Source organism: Salarias fasciatus, chromosome 23 (genome assembly GCF_902148845.1).
Source record: "Salarias fasciatus chromosome 23, fSalaFa1.1, whole genome shotgun sequence".
Lineage (NCBI taxonomy): Eukaryota > Metazoa > Chordata > Actinopteri > Blenniiformes > Blenniidae > Salarias > Salarias fasciatus.
In genome coordinates this window covers 39,617,400-39,637,623 of record NC_043766.1, presented here as the reverse complement: position 1 = coordinate 39,637,623, position 20,224 = coordinate 39,617,400, and the positions used below count along the sequence as shown (strand labels likewise).

Below are 20,224 nucleotides of genomic sequence, written 5' to 3'. Positions count from 1 at the left end.
ATTTATCGCAGCATGCTAGCTGCGCTATTGCTAATGTGTAAGTGAATGTAAACAAAGCTCAAATTTTCTAAATAAAGGAAGTGAAAATGAAGCAGTTTGAGGCTAACTCACAGCACATGCCAGGGGATTTGGTAATGAATGCTAACAGACCATCGATGCTAATAATAATAATAATAATAATGAATTTTATTTGTCATGCACTTTACATTTGTAAAACAAATCTCAAAGTGCTACAATGGAATTTAAAACAACAGTGACGATTAAAAGTAACAAATACAGGCTAAATCATTAAAAACACTCATACTTACACTCATAAAATGCAACAGAAAACAGTAAAATCATTCAAAAGCTTTCAAAAACAAAAACGTTTTCAGGCAAGATTTAAATGAGTCCACCGACTGTGGTGCCCTCAGGTGGATAGGTAGGGCATTCCACAGTCGGGGTGCTGCAGCCTGAAAAGCCCTGTCCCCCATGGAACATAGTTTGGTTTTGGGGACCTTCAGCAAATTGATGTTGGCGGAGCGGAGGCGTCTGGTCGGGTCATGTGGAGAGAGAAGTTCTTTAAGGTACACTGGTGCACTACCATAGACACACTGATGGGTCAGGAGGCAGATTTTGTATTCCAGCCTGAACCTAACCGGGAGCCAGTGAAGGTTATGGAGAATGGGAGTGATATGGTGTCTTTTTGGCACCCTCATCAGGATCCTGGCAGCACAGTTCTGGATCGACTGAAGCCGTTGAAGGCTTCTTCCAGAGATCCCGATGAGGAGTGCATTGCAGTAGTCCAGCCTGGAGGAGACAAAAGCATGGACCAGCTTCTCAGCAGCGGGGAGGGAGAGGGAGGGGCGTAGTTTGGAGATGTTCCGGAGGTGAAAAAATGAGGTCTTACAGATGTGTTGGATATGGAGGTCAAAGGAGAGGGTGGGGTCAAAACGGACACCCAGGTTGGTAACGGCAGTTGTTGGGTTGATTGTGTGACCGGCAAATGATAGAACTGTGGAAGGGGAGGACTTGAGTTGATGTGGAGTTCCAATTAATAGAAATTCAGTTTTGGAGCTGTTGAGCTGGAGAAAATTGTCATTCATCCATGCTTTAGTCTCCTCCAGGCAGGCGGTGAGTGATTGAATAGAGAGGGAGGAGGTCCGGTCCAGCCTGACATAGAGCTGAGTATCATCAGCATAGCAATGGTAGGAGACTCCATGCCTGCTGATGATGTGGCCCAAAGGGAGCATGTAGATGGAAAACAGGCTGGGTCCCAGCACTGACCCCTGGGGAACCCCACAGGTGACAGCGTGGGACCTCGACCTGGCTTCCCCAAGGGCCACATACTCAGCCCTACCAGTCAGGTAGGACCGGAACCACTGGAGCGCTGTATCAGAAAGACCAATGAAATGCTGGAGTCTGTGGAGGAGGATGGAGTGGTCAACAGTGTCGAAGGCGGCTGAGAGGTCCAGGAGTAACAGGAGTGAAGGAGAGCCCTGGTCAGAGGCCACCAGCAAGTCATTGGTGACCCTGACCAGAGCTGTCTCAGTGCTGTGAGCTGAACGGAAACCGGATTGGAATTTGTCATACAGATAAGAGGACTGGAGGTGTGTGTGAATTTGTGAGGAGACTACTTTTTCAATGATTTTTGACAGGAAGGGAAGATTGGAAATGGGCCGGTAATTTGATGTTTTTTCAGGGTCAAGGGAAGGTTTTTTGAGAAGTGGTTTAATTATTGCAGTTTTCAATGACTGTGGCAGGAGACCGTGTTGCAGGGAGTGATTGATGATAGTTGTGATTAGGGGGCTCAGTGTAGAAACATGAGATTTGATCAGGGATGTGGGAAGTGGATCCAGGTGACAGGTGGAGGGCCTCATCTTGCGAATGACGTTCTCCACCTGTCTGTCTGTAACAGGGGAAAACTGGGAAAATTTGGAAGCTGGAGTGGGAGGTGTGGAGTTAGGAGAACTGGAGGGCAGGAGAGCAGAACGAATGTTATCAATCTTGGATATGAATGTATCCAAAAAAGCATCACATTGTTCATTATTGTTTGTTTTTTGTGTAAGAGGTTGTGGTGCGAGGAGTTTGTTGATGCTAACAGTAATGCTAGCAGCCACACTAACAGACCATCGATGCTAACAGTAATGCTCGCAGCCACACTAACAGACCATCGATGGATGCTAACAGTCATGCTAGCAGCCACACTAACAGACCATCGATGCTAACAGTCATGCTAGCAGCCACACTAACAGACCATCGATGCTAACAGTAATGCTCGCAGCCACACTAACAGACCATCGATGGATGCTAGCAGCCACACTAACAGACCATCGATGCTAACAGTCATGCTAGCAGCCACACTAACAGACCATCGATGCTAACAGTCATGCTAGCAGCCACACTAACAGCCCATCGATGCTAACAGTCATGCTAGCAGCCACACTAACAGCCCATCGATGCTAACAGTCATGCTAGCAGCCACACTAACAGCCCATCGATGCTAACAGTCATGCTAGTAGCCACACTAACAGACCATCGATGGATGGTAACAGTCATGCTAGCAGCCACACTAACAGACCATCGATGCTAACAGTCATGCTAGTAGCCACACTAACAGCCCATTGATGCTAACAGTCATGCTAGCAGCCACACTAACAGACCATCGATGCTAACAGTCATGCTAGCAGCCACACTAACAGACCATCGATGCTAACAGTCATGCTAGCAGCCACACTAACAGACCATTGATGCTAACAGTCATGCTAGCAGCCACACTAACAGACCATCGATGCTAACAGTCATGCTAGCAGCCACACTAACAGGCCATCGATGCTAACAGTCATGCTAGCAGCCACACTAACAGGCTATCGATGCTAACAGTCATGCTAGCAGCGCTCAGTGTTTCTCCTTCTGTGTCTCGGTTTTTTTCTTCAAAGTTTCCTTAATGAGACCCAGATTTCCTTGGGGGGGGAGCTGTTCCTCCCTCCTCCCTCCTCCCTCTGCTGCTGCTTCACTTCCAAACAGAAATAATGAGATGAGACAGCAGACTGTGTGTGTGTGTGTGTGTGTGTGTGTGTGTGTGTGTGTGTGTGTGTGTGTGCGTGCGTGTGCGCTCCATGATTCATGATCTCCCGTCGAACCTTCGACAGTCGAGAAACTCGAGAAGATTCAAGAAAAAAAAGCCCAAGTAAAGAAAAGAGGATTTATTCTGAGAACGCTGCAAGAAGTGTGGCGGAGGGAGGGATCCGGATTTATCCGCACGCTGCAGGAAATGAAGAAACAGCTGCTTCGAGGCCACGCCCCCAACCATAAAACGAAGCCAACGCTGTTTTCACATAAAATTAGTCAGAGTCAATAACTGAAAAGGAAGAAATGGACGACTCTGAATCAATGGGATAGAAATTAGTTTGTTGTGACGGAGTTTAAAAAGGAGCACTTGAACGCATCATGAGGACGATGCCTTCAGGGACAAACGGAATTCTCACCATTACCTGACGGTTTTGTCATTTTACTTTGAAGGGTTTTGGAGAGTCGTCGGATGTCCGAGTCGAATCCGGAGCACTTGAACGCACCGCCGTCACTTCATGTTAAATAAAAGAGGAAAAAAAAGGTTGTTTTTTTTTTAAGTTGCTGCAGTCAACCCCTCCTTTCCACCCCTTCTGCCCCACCGCCCCCCGTCCTCCGCCGACACCCCCCCCCCACACCCCGTGTGCTCCACACAGGAAGTGAGGAGCCCAAACAACGAGGCCCATTTAACCCTTCAGAGCCAATCAGGGTAATGAGAGAGGACGGCGGGGGGGGGGGGGGGGGGGGGGGCAGTCAGAGGCAGGGGGGGTGAGAGGTCAGGTGACCTCCTCCAACAACCCTCCCAAAACTATTTCCTCCTCTGATCAGAGGAAGTTCTTCAGGAGGAGTTAGCATAGCTGAAGCTAACGTCTAGCTGTCAGTCAAAGAGAGGGGGCGGGGCTTAGCTACAGATACACTGCAGATACTCTACATACCCGAATATGAGACGACTCTGATTATAAGACGGCTGTTTTTCAAGTAGCATTTTGTGAAAACAAAAAGATGTTGGGGACAGTAAGGTTCCTCATAAAACCACTTTTTATTGAACGATTCTTCTAGGAAAACTCACAGCAGAGAAAACACTTCATGTGATTTAAGATCCAGAAATATTCCTGCAGGATTAAATAAAAGACGAGATTCTCTTTCTCACAATCTGAGGCAGAGACTCAGTGAATCAGCAGCACTGGTCCAGAAGTTCCAGATGGTTCCAGACGTTCCTCCGGTTCTCCTCAGGTCACTGTGATGCTCCATTGGCTTCCTGGTCTTCCTGGTACTGTGGCTCCATCTAGTGGTGCAGACGTGTAACGACATGTAGTCCTCCATTATGGTACCACCCCACTCTGGAGAACAGGTTCTGGAACAACATACATCGTCTTACGTTCGGGCCAATACGGGAACTTCAATTCTACTGAATCATTTTTTTTTTTATCATTTCTTTTTGTTCAGAGTTTCTGTCTTTTATCCCTGAACTTGCGTTGTTTTACCGACTCACGTTTTCTGGCTTCGTGTAAATTAGCTACCAAGAACATCTTTACTTCCTTTCCAGTGGCTCAAGCGAGAAGGAAGACGACTGAAGCGTTTCCAGGACGTTCCACTGGTTTCCCAGGTTTCCAGGCCGTGTGCCGTGTGCTTTTTTTTACCTGTGTGAAGTAACAGATCATTTTACAGAAAAGTGACAGAAAGCTCTTTGAATTGTTCAATCAAAGAGAAGTGAAGTCATTCAGCAGCCAGCTGTTTCAATGGAGCAGGAGCTTTGTGGTGGATTTGGGTCACTGCTGTCAAATGGAAAATCAATCATCGATTATCGAGAATCGTTAATAATCGAAAATTGGTTTGTAATCGAATCGGGAAATCGGACAGATTAACCAGCCCTACTACAGATACACTACAGTTACACTGCAGTTACACTACAGTTACACTGCAGTTACACTCGACACACTGAAGTTAAACACAGTACAGTTACACTGCAGTTGGACTACAGTTACACTGAAGTTACACTACAGTTACACTGCAGTTACACTATAGTTACACTGCAGTTACACTACAGTTGGACTACAGTTACACTGAAGTTACACTACAGTTGGACTACAGTTACACTGAATTTACACTGCAGTTACACTACGGTTACATTACAGTTACACTACAGTTACACTACATTTGGACTACACTTACACTTAAGTGACACGGCAGTTACACTATAGTTACACTGCTGTTACTCTGCAGTTACACTACATTTACATTACAGTTACACTACAGTTACATTACAGTTACACTGCAGTTACACTACAGTTGGACTACAGTTACACTGAAGTTACACTACATTTACACTAGTTACACTGCAGTTACACTACAGTTGGACTACAGTTACACTGAAGTGACACTGCAGTTACACTACGGTTACATTACAGTTACACTACAGTTACACTACATTTGGACTACAGTTACACTTAAGTGACACAGCAGTTACACTATAGTTACACTGCTGTTACGCTGAAGTTACTCTGCAGTTACACTACATTTACATTACAGTTACACTACAGTTACATTACAGTTACACTGCACTTACACTACAGTTGGACTACAGTTACACTGAAGTGACACTGCAGTTACACTACAGTTACACTACAGTTACACTGAAGTGACACTGCAGTTACACTGAAGTTACATTAGTTACACAGCTGTTACACTGAAGATACACTAGACACACCACAGTTACACTACAGTTACACTGCAGTTACACTATAGTTACACTGCACTTACACTACAGTTTGACTACAGTGACACTGAAGTTACACTACAGACACACTACAGTGACACTGCTGCTACACTGAAGTTACACTACAGACGCACTACAGTTACACTGCTGCTACACTGAAGTTACACAACAGACACACTACAGTTACACTACAGTTACACTACAGTTACACTGCAGTTACTCTACAGATACACTATAGTGTCACTACAGTAGTGGGGGCAGTAGGGGCAGTAAGGGTATTGATGGGGCAGTTTGTGTATTTGGGGGCAGTAGGGGTATTTGGGGGGCATTAGGGGTATTGAGGCGGCAGTTGTGGGGGCAGTAGTGGCAGTAGGGGTATTGGGGGCAGTTGTGGGGGCAGTAGGGGTATTGAGGGGGCAGTTGAGGAGGCAGTAGGGGTATTGAGGGGGCAGTTGAGGGGCAGTAGGGGTATTGAGGGGCAGTTGTGGGGCAGTAGGGGTATTGAGGGGGCAGTTGTGTGGGCAGTAGGGGCAGTAGGGGTATTGAGGGGGCAGTTGTGCGGGCAGTAGGGGCAGTAGGGGTATTGAGGGGGCAGTTGTGCGGGCAGTAGGGGCATTAGGGGTATTGAGGGGGCAGTTGTGTGGGCAGTAGGGGCAGTAGGGATATTGAGGGGGCAGTTGTGCGGGCAGTAGGGGCATTAGGGGTATTGAGGGGGCAGTTGTGTGGGCAGTAGGGGCAGTAGGGATATTGAGGGGGCAGTTGTGGGAGCATTCGGGGTATTGAGGGGCAGTTGTGGGGCAGTAGGGGTATTGAGGGGGCAGTTGTGTGGGCAGTAGGGGCAGTAGGGGTATTGAGGGGGCAGTTGTGGGAGCATTCGGGGTATTGAGGGGCAGTTGTGGGGCAGTAGGGGTATTGAGGGGGCAGTTGTGTGGGCAGTAGGGGCAGTAGGGTATTGAGGGGGCAGTTGTGGGAGCATTCGGGGTATTGAGGGGCAGTTGTGGGGCAGTAGGGGTATTGAGGGGCAGTTGTGGGGCAGTAGGGGCAGTAGGGGTATTGAGGGGCAGTTGTGGGGCAGTAGGGGCAGTAGGGTATTGAGGGTTCTTTTGGGTTCCAGGAAGTGATGTGAGAAAAAGTGACTTCTTTTGGAACCTTCAGGTCGGAGAACATGAACCCTGGGGGGGTACGGAGGGGGGTGTTGGATGGCAGACTGGTCCAGAACATGACAGAGCGGGGGGAGCGGGGAGGGGGGGGCTGTTCCAGAGGAGGGGGTTTGGGAAAAGAACACTTGATGCCATCAAAGAGACGCAGATTGAATCCAGATGTGGAGCTTTAATGAAGGAGCCGCTCTGCTGGCCCCCCTCCCTCTGCTGCCCCCCCCCCTCCCTCTGCTGCCCCCCCCCACCCCCGCCTGTCTCTGCTGCCCCCCTCCTCCCACTGAACTTTCCCTGTTTGTGGATTTTAAAGTTTGTCCAACATGAGAGATGAGTCATCGATTTATAATGTCTGGAGAGAGAGAGAGAGAGAGAGAGAGAGAGAGCATAGAGCTACAGCCCATAGAGCTACATAGAGCTACAGGCCATAGAGCTACATAGAGCTACATAGAGCTACATAGAGCTACAGCCCATAGAGCTACAGCCCATAGAGCTACAGCCCATAGAGCTACATAGAGCTACATAGAGCTACATAGAGCTACAGCCCATAGAGCTACATAGAGCTACATAGAGCTACATAGAGCTACAGCCCATAGAGCTACATAGAGCTACATAGAGCTACATAGAGCTACAGCCCATAGAGCTACAGCCCATAGAGCTACAGCCCATAGAGCTACAGCCCATAGAGCTACAGCCCATAGAGCTACAGCCCATAGAGCAACATAGAGCTACATAGAGCTACAGCACATAGAGCACATAGAGCCACATAGAGCTACATAGAGCTACAGCCCATAGAGCTACATAGAGCTACATAGAGCTACAGCCCATAGAGCTACATAGAGCTACATAGAGCTACAGCACATAGAGCTACAGCACATAGAGCAATAGTTTAGAATCCTAGCTGTGGAGTTTGGAGTTACAGACTATAGAATCATAGAGCTATAGTGATAGTCATAGGGCTGTAGGATGTATAATCATAGACTTGTATAGTTGTAGTTATAGAATCATAGAGCTATAGTGATAGTCATAGGGCTGTAGGATGTATAATCATAGACTTGTATAGTTGTAGTTATAGAATCATAGAGCTATAGTGATAGTCATAGGGCTGTAGGATGTATAATCATAGACTTGTATAGTTGTAGTTATAGAATCATAGAGCTATAGTGATAGTCATAGGGCTGTAGGATGTATAATCATAGACTTGTATAGTTGTAGTTATAGAATCATAGAGCTATAGTGATAGTCATAGGGCTGTAGGATGTATAATCATAGACTTGTATAGCTGTAGTTATAGAATCATAGAGCTATAGTGATAGAGTCAGAGACTTCAGGGGAAAAGTTTCTGTGAATCAGGAGTTGTTTTTTCTTCTTCTGTGTTTTTTCCCTCACATCTGGTCGTCATCACCCCCCCCCCCCCCCCCCCCCCCCCCCCCATCAGGACTCCAGCCTCTCCTCCTCTCTCCCTCTCAGATGTGACTCAGTCTCGCGGCGGCAGGACGTCGACGCCCCGGGAAAAACCAGCAGAACCAGGACCAGAACCAGGACCAGGACTAGAACCAGACCCAGGAGGAGGACCAGGACCAGCTCTCTCTCTCCATCTCTCCTCATGACTTCCAGCTTCGCGGGTCCGAGCCGGGTCCCGGTCCCGGTGCCGGTGTCGTTGCCGGTGCCGGTCCCGGACGGCTCCCCGCTCCTGTCGGACCCGCTCCAGGCCAAGAAGAAGTTCAGCGTGAGCCACCTGCTGGACCTGGAGGAGGCCGGGGAGCTGGCGGGCCCGCAGGCCGACGAGGGAGGCGCCGAGGGCGGCCGCAGCCTGCTGGAGTCCCCGGGGCCGAGCAGCGGCTCCGACACGGCGCAGCCCGACCGTGAGTTCTGCCTCCTCCTGCCCCGCTCCGCCGCTATCTGCCCCCCTCTGCCCCCCCACCCCCCATTAATTCACCATTAGCGCTTTGATGTCGGTCAGTGAAGTAACCTCACGAGCTCCGGGGGCAATAAATCTCCCCCCCCCTCCTTTACCCCCAGTCTTGATCTTTTCATTTAAAGGTGTCGAAATCATAATAATCTAGAATTTATTTGCCCCCAGGGGCTTTTCTTTTTTTTCCACTTTAACGCCGCAAACACAATTATTCAAACTCATTTCCAAACTTTATTCTTTCTTTATTATTATTAAAAAAATAAAAATAATAGAAACCCGCTCCGGTTCCTCCACCGGCCCGCCGTGCGATGTGAGTCCGCTCCCGGCGCCTCCTCAGGCGGCCGCAGCTCCGCGCCAGCCCCGGTCCTCTGGAGCTCAACCCGCCGGAAGGTTTTAGAAGAATTCTGGTTTTAAACACGTTTAAAAAGCGACGGAAAGAGCGACGCGATGTTTCCGGGAATGAGTCCAAATCAGCCACATCAAGTTCGAGGAGGTTTTTAATGTTTTACAAAGTAATTTTCGTTTTTTTTTTGTTTTTTTTTAAAAAAGGAATATTTTTTAAAAACTGAGATAATTCGCGGCGCCGGCTTGAGTCCCAAACCCCCAACATCTGGATCACATTTATCCGCCTTCAAACGCATTTTTGGGAAAGTCTTTAAACAGCTTTTCACTGGAATTCAGCAACTTTCACATCAATAAAGATTTTCTGTCGGAGCTCCGGTTCCTCCACCGGCGCCTCTCACTCATTTACCCGGGTTCAGAGGCTCCTGAGGCGGATAGGAAAGCTTCAACACTCCGGTGGAGAAGATGGAGGAACCACTTCTCATCCCATCGTGACAACTGTTTTTATTAAATGTATTTATTCTACTTACCTCATTTTTGATAAGAATAAGAACTTAAAGGATTTAAAATGTGTATTTTTAGCCGTCTGGAGGACTAAAGCTGCTCCGGCGCGCACGAGGCGGATTCTCCCCTCCACAGCTCCTCACATTTATTCTACATGTTTTTCTGCTTTTTATCTTAAATGTTTTAATTTTCTTATTTTTTCCCGGAGCTCCGGTTCTTCCACCGACACGTCTGACGAATTCAATCCGCTTTTCGAGCCTCGTGAGGCGGATGGAGATCAAAGCAATCACCGGTGGAGACTGACGGGTCACGTCTGAATTAAACATTGAAATAACTCCATTTAAAGCGTGTTTTAAGTTAAATTCAGTTTTTTCAACAAATTAAATGTTTTGGGTTTAAGAAAAGATAAAATCCGCCTCTAGTGCTTCTTGATGCAGGTAGAAATCAGAAAAAACGCGGGAAAATCTCTCATATTTCCTGCATCTGAAATTATTTTAATGAAAATGTGACCCGTTTTTTTAGAACTTTATTTTAAATATATGTTTGTTGTAAACCAGGAAATCCAGGCCGCTTGTGGCGCGTCGTGAGGCGGATCCAGGTCTGTGAAATCACCGCTCCGGAGCTCCGGCTCTCCCAGCGGGGTGTTGGATAAATCAAAGCCGGCTTCAGTGACTTACAGGCGGGCATAAATCCTGCGAGCCCCGGCGAAGACAGGAAAATCACTTCCACATTCCCCGAGCGGAGCCGCGTTTCCTTTCACCCCATTCCGCCCTCTTCCCGTCAAATCCATCATGTTATCTTCATGTTAAAATGTTTTTTTGAACCTCCGGTTCTTCCGCCGGCGCGTCGGAAACAGCCAAGCCGCTCTCGGTGCGTCCCTCCCGCGTACAGTCCGTCAAAATCCCCGCTGGAGATGACGGATCTCCGAGACGCAGAAACTGAAAAGATGGTGTGGCGGAGTCCCGCCGGGGTAAATCAGCCGGGGCAGATCTCCCGGAGAGGGTAAATAAACGGCCTTTAATGAGTGTTTTTGTTATCGTTGCGTTAATAGGAGTCATTTTCAGCCTGTCAGGAACTTTAACGTCCTGAGAAAACACACACTTTCCCCCTGGATACACACACTTTCCCCCGGATACACACACTCACACACTCACGCACACTCTCCTCTAGCACTTTTTTGAAGCTTCCAGTTTGTTTTTTTTCAGGAAAATAATCCGTTTGTCCGCCAGTATTTTTAAAACGTTTCTTTATTTAATTTTTTTTTTTGGGAAAATTGTTTTATAAGTTTGTGATAAAAAATCCTACATGTCAAAATAAAACCGATTTTTCTAAATTTTCTTATTTAATTCCGTCGAAGAATGGGTTTAAATATAAACATACAGATTACAATATATATTCTTGGATTTATATTTTCAGTGGTTTATTGTTTTGGAATTTGTAATAAAGTAAAAGTATCTTTGCAGGAGAATAGAGTTTTAGAGAGTATTTTATGACAGTTTCTCCATCGAATTAAACGTGTAACATCATTTCTTGAAATAAAAATTAAAGTCGTATGGTTCTCCATTTATATTTTGAACATTTTTTACTTTTAATTTTGTAAAAAAAAAAAAAGTTATTTTCTAAAAGAGATTTTTTTTTCTGAAATAATTGTTTTTCGTTTTCAACTCGTTTAAATGAGGAATTAAATGAAAAGTAGAATTTAATCCCAGCAGAGAAGAAACATGATTTTATTACAAGAAGAAGAAGAATTCATTAGAAAAGGAATTCCATTCCAAGAAAAAATAAAAAATAGTGATCCAGCATCAGATTTACTTTTTTAATATTTGATTGTTTGACTTTTGCAGTGAAGCGAACAGATTTTCCAACACCAGCAGATTTTTAAAAATAATTTCATTACAGTTTTTCTTCATTTTGACGACGAATCCTGTTTCAAAAATATATGTTTTAAGAAAAAAATGCAAATATATTTATACTAGAAACCATTTCTTTAGATGTTTTGAGAAAGTAAACTTTATATTCCTAAAAAGACCTTTTTAAAAGCTTCTTTAATGTTCACGTGTTTGAAAGAATTCATCAGAAATTGATTGTAAAGTTTTGCTAAAAAAAGTCAAAAACTGATTGATAATTACAATAAACTCATCATTTCTGCCTTTTTCATAAATATATATTTATATTTTATAAGACAGTCAGTTTATATTCCTTCAAAATGTATCTTTGAGAATTAATTTGCTTTAATTTGGCATCATTTGGAGGAAGAATTATTTGTTAAAACCGATGTTGATGAAGGGAAAGAACAGAAGAATTGATTTGGCGAGATGAGGAAAAAATTAGATTTATATTTTTAATAATTGATTGTTTAGTCTTTGTAAGAAAGTCAAATGTTTTTCCAATAGAGTGAATTTTTATAAATTATTTTATTTAGTTACATCGTTTTCATGAGCTCTGTTGTAGAATTTCTAAAGGTTTCTTTAAAGCATTTCAGTATTTTTTTTCAGGATCTTTATTTTTTGAGGCGTTTCCAGGATTTTTTTCAGAATTTTTTAAAATGCTTTTTGAAGCAGTTTTGTTGAATTTATCGAAGGAAATTTGAAGTGATTATTTCAAGGTTCTTAAAGTATTATTATTATTTTTTAATAAAGTATTTTTCTTGAACGTTCTTTCTTTCTTTATATTATATTATATTATATTATATTATATTATATTATATTATATTATATTATATTATATTATATTATATTGTATTGCATTGTATTGTATTGTATTGTATTATATTATATTTCTTTATTTATCTTACTTTATTTTTCTTGAACTCTTTTTTTTAAAAGGAATTCTCAAGGATTTGGTTCCAGTTTATTAAAAAAAATCTCTAAAGGTTTTATTAAATGTATTTTTTAAGTTCTTCTTTATGGAGTTCTTTATTAAATTCATTTTTCTAGAGTCATTTTTTGAAGGATTTCTTTCAGGACATTACAAAGGATTTTTAAAGGAATTTATTTTTAAAGTGTTTTTTTTAATTGATTTTTTTAATGGAATTTTTCAATTTTTTTAATTGGATTTTAATGGATTATTATTTTTTTAACCGTTTTTTTAATGGATTATTTGAAGTAATTTTCAATTTTATGGATTTTTAATGTTTTTTTAAAGGAACTTTTAAAGGATTTTTGGTTGGATTTCTCAAGCACTTCATGAAGATTTTTTAAGGGACTTTTTCTTTTCTTTTCTTTTCTTTTCTTTTCTTTTCTTTTCTTTTCTGTTCTTTTCTTTTACCATTTAGCTGACATTCTGAAAAGGTTCTGGAGGTTCTCGGGTTCTAGAATGTTTGGATCTTATTCTGAAAGGTTCTCATCAGTTCTCACCAGCAGCGTCTCTCCGCTTTTATTCTGAAGGGTTGTAAACGTTTTCATCCATGTCCCCCCGGCTGCTGGTCTCTGCTGGTCTGTCCTGGTCTTTCAGGGTCTCTGCTGGTCTCTGCTGGACTCTTGTGGTCTGTCCTGCTCTAGTTTAGTTTATTAGTTAGTAGGAAGGAAACGCGATGCTGGTTCCAAAATCAGAGATTTCAAAATAAAATCTGTGTTGAGTTTTTGCCTTGATATTCTATTTTTTTTTTACTTCTTCTGGTAGAAAACAGAACGAAAGTTAAAAGTAGGTCGACCCAACGTGAAAAAGGTGTTCACACGGTGGCTCCCGGCCCGACCGCGGGCCGCTGTGTCAGCTCGGTGGAGCCACAGAGCTCTGGTGTGAAGACAGCCTGAGACGGCCGGTGGTGAGGACGGAGAGTCGTGAAGCCGTCAGACATCGTGGACCTGGACGTCCTGGGTGTCCCTCAAAGTCCTGGGTGTCTCTCAAAGTCCTGGGTGTCCCTCAATGTCCTGGGTGTCCCTGGATGTCCTGGGTGGACCTCAAAATCCTGGGTGTCCCTGGACATCCGGGATTCCAGACAGACCTGGACCCGATCACAGAGACAGATCTGGACCTGATCACAGAGACAGGACTCCAGACAGACCTGGACCCGATCACAGAGACAGATCTGGACCTGATCACAGAGACAGGACTCCAGACAGACCTGGACCCGATCACAGAGACAGATCTGGACCTGATCACAGAGACAGGACTCCAGACAGATCGTCACTGCTCAGTTTGTTCAGTAACAGAATGGTTGACCGAGTCCAACGCTTTGTGAAGGTCTAAAAACTCAGCTGGTCCCTGCTGGTCTGTCCAGGCCCCGGCTGGTCCTCCGCGCGCTTCTTCTTCTGCTGGTCCTCCATGTTCTTCTTCTGCTGGTCCTCCATGTTCTTCTTCTGCTGGTCCTCCATGTTCTTCTTCTGCTGGTCCTCCATGTTCTTCTTCTGCTGGTCCTCCATGTTCTTCTGCTGGTCCTCCATGTTCTTCTTCTGCTGGTCCTCCACACTCTTCTTCTTCTGGTGGTCCTCCACGTTCTTCTTCTGGTGGTCCTCCACGTTCTTCTTCTGGTGGTCCTCCACGCTCGTCTTCTTCTGCTGGTCCTCCGCGCTCTTCTTCTTCTGCTGGTCCTCCATGTTCTTCTTCTGCTGGTCCTCCATGTTCTTCTGCTGGTCCTCCATGTTCTTCTTCTGCTGGTCCTCCACACTCTTCTTCTTCTGGTGGTCCTCCACGTTCTTCTTCTGGTGGTCCTCCACGCTCGTCTTCTTCTGCTGGTCCTCCGCGCTCTTCTTCTTCTGCTAGTCCTCCGCGCTCTTCTTCCTCTGCTGGTCCTCCGCGCTCTTCTTCTTCTGCTGGTCCTCCGCGCTCTTCTTCTTCTGCTGGTCCTCCACATTCTTCTTCTGCTGGTCCTCCGCGCTCTTCTTCTTCTGCTAGTCCTCCGCGCTCTTCTTCTTCTGCTGGTCCTCCGCGCTCTTCTTCTTCTGCTGGTCCTCCACATTCTTCTTCTGCTGGTCCTCCACATTCTTCTTCTGCTGGTCCTCCACGTTATTCTTCTTCTGCTGGTCCTCCAGATGAGCCGCTGTCGTCGGAGGAGAAGAAGAAGAGGAAGCAGCGGCGGAACCGGACCACGTTCAACAGCTCCCAGCTGCAGGCCCTGGAGCGGGTCTTCGAGAGAACCCACTACCCCGACGCCTTCGTCCGCGAGGACCTGGCCCGGCGCGTCAGCCTGACGGAGGCCAGGGTGCAGGTAGGCTAGCATGCTAACCTGCTAACACGCTAGCACACTAACGGGCTAACGGCGCCTCCTCTTCCAGGTCTGGTTCCAGAACCGCAGGGCCAAGTTCCGCCGGAACGAGCGCGCCATGCTAGCTAGCAAGAACGCGTCGCTGCTCAAGTCGTACTCGGGCGACGTGGCGGCGGTGGAGCAGCCCATTGTCCCGCGACCGGCGCCGCGGCCCAATGACTACCTGTCCTGGGGCGGCGCCGCCCCCTACAGGTGGGTGCTCGCCACGCGAGGGCTGAAGGGGGGGCTACAACACGGCTAACATTAGAGCTAACATCGCTAAGCTACAAAACATTAAAGCTAACATTAGAAATAATGGCGAACATTAAAGTTGATGTGACTAAATTAAAGCTATGTGACTAACATTAAAGCTAAGACTGCTAAGCTATGAAACAAGAAAGCTACCGTGGCTATAGTATAAAACATTAAAGCCAATGCCACTAACCTCAATGCTAACATGGCTAAAATTAAAGCTAACATGACTAACTCCTCCCGGCTACAAAACGTGTCTGCAAGCAAGCTAGCTCCTGCTCGTTGCTGTCTTCCTGTTCTTTCTCTTAAGCCCCGCCCCTCACATTTCCCAGCTAAGCCCCTCCCCCACTCAGCCAATGAGCATTAATTAGCTAACAAGCTAATTGACGCTGCTATTGTTCTACTGGGCAACATTTTTTTGTGCCTCTGGTTCACCTGCATGCTAAATGCTATGCTAACACTGTGACTCTGTGTGATCCTTCAGCTGGTATCCAATGACAGAGGCGGGGCCACTGCGGGGGCCCCAGAAAATGCTGCCCTCCGAGAACAAGTACGCCCCCCACTTCCTGTTTGTACTTCCTGTGTGACCCTCCTCTTCCTGTTGACCCTCTTCTTAGTGTGTGACCCTCTTCTTCCTGTGTGTGACCGTACACTTCCTGTCTGTGACCTTCCACTTCCTGTCTGTGACCCTCTACTTCCTGTGTGACCCTCCACTTCCTGTTGACCCTCCCCTTCCTGTGTGACCCTACACTTCCTGTCTGTGATTCTACACTTCCTGTGTGTGATCCTCCACTTCCTGTTGACCCTCCCCTTCCTGTCTGTGACCCTACACTTCCTGTCTGTGACCCTCCCCTTCCTGTCTGTGACCCTCCCCTTCCTGTTGACCCCCCTTCCTGTCTATGACCCTCCCCTTCCTGTCTGTGACCCTCCCCTTCCTGTCTGTGACCCTCCCCTTCCTGTCTATGACCCTCCCCTTCCTGTCTGTGACCCTCCCCTTCCTGTCTGTGACCCTCCCCTTCCTGTCTTTGACCCTCCCCTTCCAGTCTGTGACCCCTCACTTCCTGTCTGTGATCCTCCCCTTCCTGTCTGTGACCCTCCCCTTCCTGTTGACCCCCCTTCCTGTCTATGACCCTCCCCTTCCTGTCTGTGACCCCTCACTTCCTGTCTGTGACGCTACACTTCCTGTGTGTGATCCCCACTTCCTGTCTGTGACCCTACACTTCCTGTCTGTGACCCTACACTTCCTGTCTGTGACGCTACACTTCCTGTGTGTGACCCCCACTTCCTGTGTGTGACCCTACACTTCCTGTCTGTGACGCTACACTTCCTGTGTGTGACCCCCACTTCCTGTCTGTGACCCTACACTTCCTGTGTGTGACCCTACACTTCCTGTCTGTGACGCTACACTTCCTGTGTGTGAGCCTCCACTTCCTCTTGGCCCTCTACTTCCTGTTCAGCATCCACTTCCTGTCGGTGACTCTCCTCTTCCTGTTCTGACCCCTCCCCTTCCTGTTGCAGCGGCCCCGTTGCCATGGCGACCTACCCCCCCTCCTGCTCCAACAGCAACTCCTCGGGGGTCAACATGGCGTCCAGCATCGCCAACCTGCGGCTAAAGGCCAAAGAGTACAGTCTGAACCAGGTCCCCACCGTCAACTGAGGGCCCCGGGGCCACGGGGGGCCGAGGGGGGACCCTGGAGACCCTCAAGACCCTACAGAACCAACAGGCACCCTCCTGGACCCTTCACAACCAACAGGGACCCTCTAAGACCCTGCAAGACCACCAGGGACCCTACAGGACTACCAGGGTCTTTCCAGAACCATCAGGGACCCTCTACGACCCTATAGAACCACCAGGGAGTGTCCAGGACCAACAGGGACCCTCTAAGACCCTATAGGACCACCAGGGACTCTCTCCAGGACCATCAGGGACTGTCCTGGACCAACAGGGACCCTCTAAGACCCTGCAAGACCACCAGGGACTCTACAGGACTACCAGGGTCTTTCCAGAACCATCAGGGACCCTCTACGACCCTATAGAACCACCAGGGAGTGTCCAGGACCAACAGGGACCCTCTAAGACCCTACAGGACCACCAGGGACTCTCTCCAGGACCATCAGGGACTGTCCAGGACCAACAGGGACCCTAACCCCCAAACCCCCTGAAGACCCCTCTACCCTTCAGGAACCCCAGTTGCCACTCTGGATTCCTTGTTGCCCCCCTGGATTTGATGATACGCCCCCGCTCCTCTTTTTGCCCCCCTGGATTTGATGTTGCCCCCCCTTGGATACAAAGTTGCCCCTCTTCTTGCCCCCCTTTTTGGCCCCTGGATATTACGGTGCCCCTGGATTTGATATTGCCCCCCTCCCCAGCCCCCCTGGATTTGATGATACGCCCCCGCTCCTCTTTTTGCCCCCCTGGATTTGATATTGCCCCCCTCCCCAGCCCCCCTGGATTTGATGATACGCCCCCGCTCCTCTTTTTGCCCCCCTGGATTTGATATTGCCCCCCTCCCCAGCCCCCCTGGATGCGACGTTTCCCCTCTTGTTGCCCCTCCTGTTGCCCCCCTGGATTTGACACCGTCCCCCTTGTTGCCCCCCTGGATTTCATATTGCCCCCCCTCCCCCGCCCCCCCGGATACGACGTTGCCCCTCTTGTTGCCTCCTTGGATTGGACGTTGCCCCCCCCTTGCCCCCCCAGATTCGACGTTGCCCCTCTTGTTGCCCCTCCTGTTGCCTCTGGATTTAACGCCATCCCCCTTGTTGCCCCTCCTGTTGCCCCTGGATGTGACGCTGTTCCCCTTGTTGCCCCCCTTTTTGCCCCCCTGGATTTAACGCTGCCCCCCCGTTGCCCCCGCGTTGCCCCTCCTGTTGCCCCTGGATATGACGCTGCCCCCCTTGTTGCCCCACTGGATTTGAAATTGCCCCCCCACCCTTCAGATCCTCCTTCTACTTCTTCTCTTGGACCAAAGGAAAGGCTCTTGCCGGATATTACCCAGAATTCCTCCATATTACCCAGAATGCCTCAGTATTACTCGCTGTATCAAAATGTACCGACTTATGAATAAAGACTTTGGAAGCAGGCCGCTCTCACCAGACTCCATTCAAAAAGTCACTCATTTAACGTTCAGCCTCACTTGATCCCCTTCAAAATAAAAGCCACCCTTCTTTCAACACGGGATTATGAATAAGTCACAGCTTTCATTCAATTCGTATTTCACAGCAAACTTTCACAATTCACATTTTGTGAGTTTTCATCGATTCTGAAATCGTTAGCAATCAAGCTAGCCTTTAAATGAACCAGACTCTGTTTAAAAATTGTCCGATTCAAAGATTTTTCTCAAACGTGTGCTTCGTAAAAAATGATTTCTACATTTCAAAAAGTTACTTTAAAGACGTCACTACTTTGTTCTGTTAATCTAAAAAAAAATTACCCTCTGAAATGTAATTTTCTTTTATGTGTTTTTGCCAATTTTATGATCCTGAAATGTGTTTTAACCATGTGAAGCTGTTGACCAGACTCCATTCCAAAAGTCTTCAGTTTTATGGTTTTACTCAAAATTACCACAAAAACTCAAAATAGTCTAATTTTTGTTGTCATTCTGATATTTTAACATATTTCTATTAATCTGTCACAGAAGTTTAACATCTCAGATTCAAATGTGATGTTTTTTTGCCAATGTTTAGATGTTGGTTTTTAACAAACCAGACTCTGTTTAAAAAGTGCTGAATTTAAAGTTGTTGCTCAAAGTTCCTCCTTGAAATCTAAGTATTTTGGATTTTTTCTCATTATTCTGGAGTTGGAACCTTTTCTACTTCATTCGTCTGATAAATGTTCTTCAAATTTAGTTTTTTGTTCTATGTTTTGCTACTTGAATGTGGAGAAGACGCGTTTCGACCGCCGACCAGACTGTGTAGAAATATTGTGTAATTTAAGAATCTCGGCGGCGTTTCTCGGTGACGAGTCGATGTCTTCCTCCTCGATGGAGGAAATGTGAGGCGGAGGAGCAGAAACTCCAGTTCGTCTGGGAAATTCATCCTCTCCTTCCTGCTCTTCTGGAGTTTTCTGGAGTTTTCAACTTTCTGGCTTCATCATTTTTCGGCTTCTGAAAAGTGGCGGTTTGAGAACATGTTGTTTAACTGCCCCCCACCCCCACCCCCCCCGGCGGCTCGGGGCAGTTTGAAGTAGTGGTTGTTGTCGGTGTGTTGCCCCCCCCCCCCCCCCCCAGGCGCCTGATCTCACCTTTCACGGGTTTGAAAAAAAATAGGAACCTGAAGTGATTCCAGATGTGGGGCTCTATTTCACTCTCCTGCCCCCCCCCCCCCCAACCCTTCATCAAGGGGCGGCCCCCGGACGGACGGACGCCGTCTCTCCTTGCCAACATCACACACACACACACACACCCAGTAAACCCCCCCCAAGCATCTGGATCTGATTAGAGAGGAGACAGGCCGGGTGAGGGGGGGCCAGTCTGGGGGGGGGGGGGGGTCATCGATCAGCAGCATCCAGTTCAATCTGCTGCTGAAGCAACTCCCAGCTTCAAAGCATTACGTTTTTATTCATTTTTTTACAGTGTTGCAGTCATTTTTTTTTTTTACTGTTAAAATTATTTGTATTTTTTACAGTACGATAATAACTTTGAAGTTTTGTGACTTTCTACAGTGCTGGAGTCATTTTTTAATGTTATTTTCTTTATTTTTTTTTACAGTTTTATACCAACTTTGACATTTTGTAACTTCTTGCAGTGTTGGGTTAATTTTTTACAGTGTAGTGCATTTTTATAAATATGGGGAAAAAAATGTTCTCAAACAAAATAAGAACTTTTTCCTCAGTGTTGGAATCTTTTGTTCTGTTAAAAATAGTTTTTGAAGTGTTATAACTTTTTCTACAGTGTTGATGACTTTTTACAGCATTTGAATCTTTTTTTTTTATAGTGTTTTAAAAACTTTTCAGTCTGAATAATTTTTCATAGTGTTTGATTTAACTAAAGTCAGTAACTTTTTTACAGTGGTTTAAAGACTGTAATATTTACACTTATCAAATCATTTTTTTTTTACAGTGTTAGCATTTCAGTGACTGGTTTAGCTAAAAAGATTTAACAACACTGTAAATGAAA

General features: G+C 46.4%; 2 protein-coding genes across 4 annotated transcripts in view; both read left to right on the top strand.

Annotated features, from left to right (window-relative positions):
* LOC115382203 (NLR family CARD domain-containing protein 3-like) overlaps positions 1 to 20,224 on the top strand; it is a 617,169-nt gene that overhangs the window by 443,712 nt on the left and 153,233 nt on the right. The window lies entirely within an intron of this gene.
* prrx1b (paired related homeobox 1b) lies at positions 8,359 to 18,817 on the top strand. 2 transcript variants are annotated; one of them, XM_030083943.1, is made up of 5 exons: positions 8,359 to 8,780; positions 14,647 to 14,822; positions 14,890 to 15,071; positions 15,595 to 15,660; positions 16,629 to 18,817. In XM_030083943.1, exons 1-5 carry the CDS (start codon positions 8,522 to 8,524, stop codon positions 16,765 to 16,767), a joined length of 822 nt encoding a protein of 273 aa, XP_029939803.1. In that variant the 5' UTR covers positions 8,359 to 8,521; the 3' UTR covers positions 16,768 to 18,817. The 2 variants fall into 2 exon arrangements, with proteins under 2 accessions (XP_029939803.1, XP_029939804.1); XM_030083944.1 differs by lacking the exon at positions 15,595 to 15,660.

Coding starts and splice junctions, on each gene's coding strand:
- prrx1b (XM_030083943.1), top strand. CDS start 8,522: ATGACTTCCAGCTTCGCGGGTCCGAGCCGGGTCCCGGTCCCGGTGCCG. Junction 8,781..14,646: donor CGACACGGCGCAGCCCGACC/GTGAGTTCTGCC, acceptor CTGGTCCTCCAG/ATGAGCCGCTGTCGTCGGAG. Junction 15,661..16,628: donor ATGCTGCCCTCCGAGAACAA/GTACGCCCCCCA, acceptor TTCCTGTTGCAG/CGGCCCCGTTGCCATGGCGA.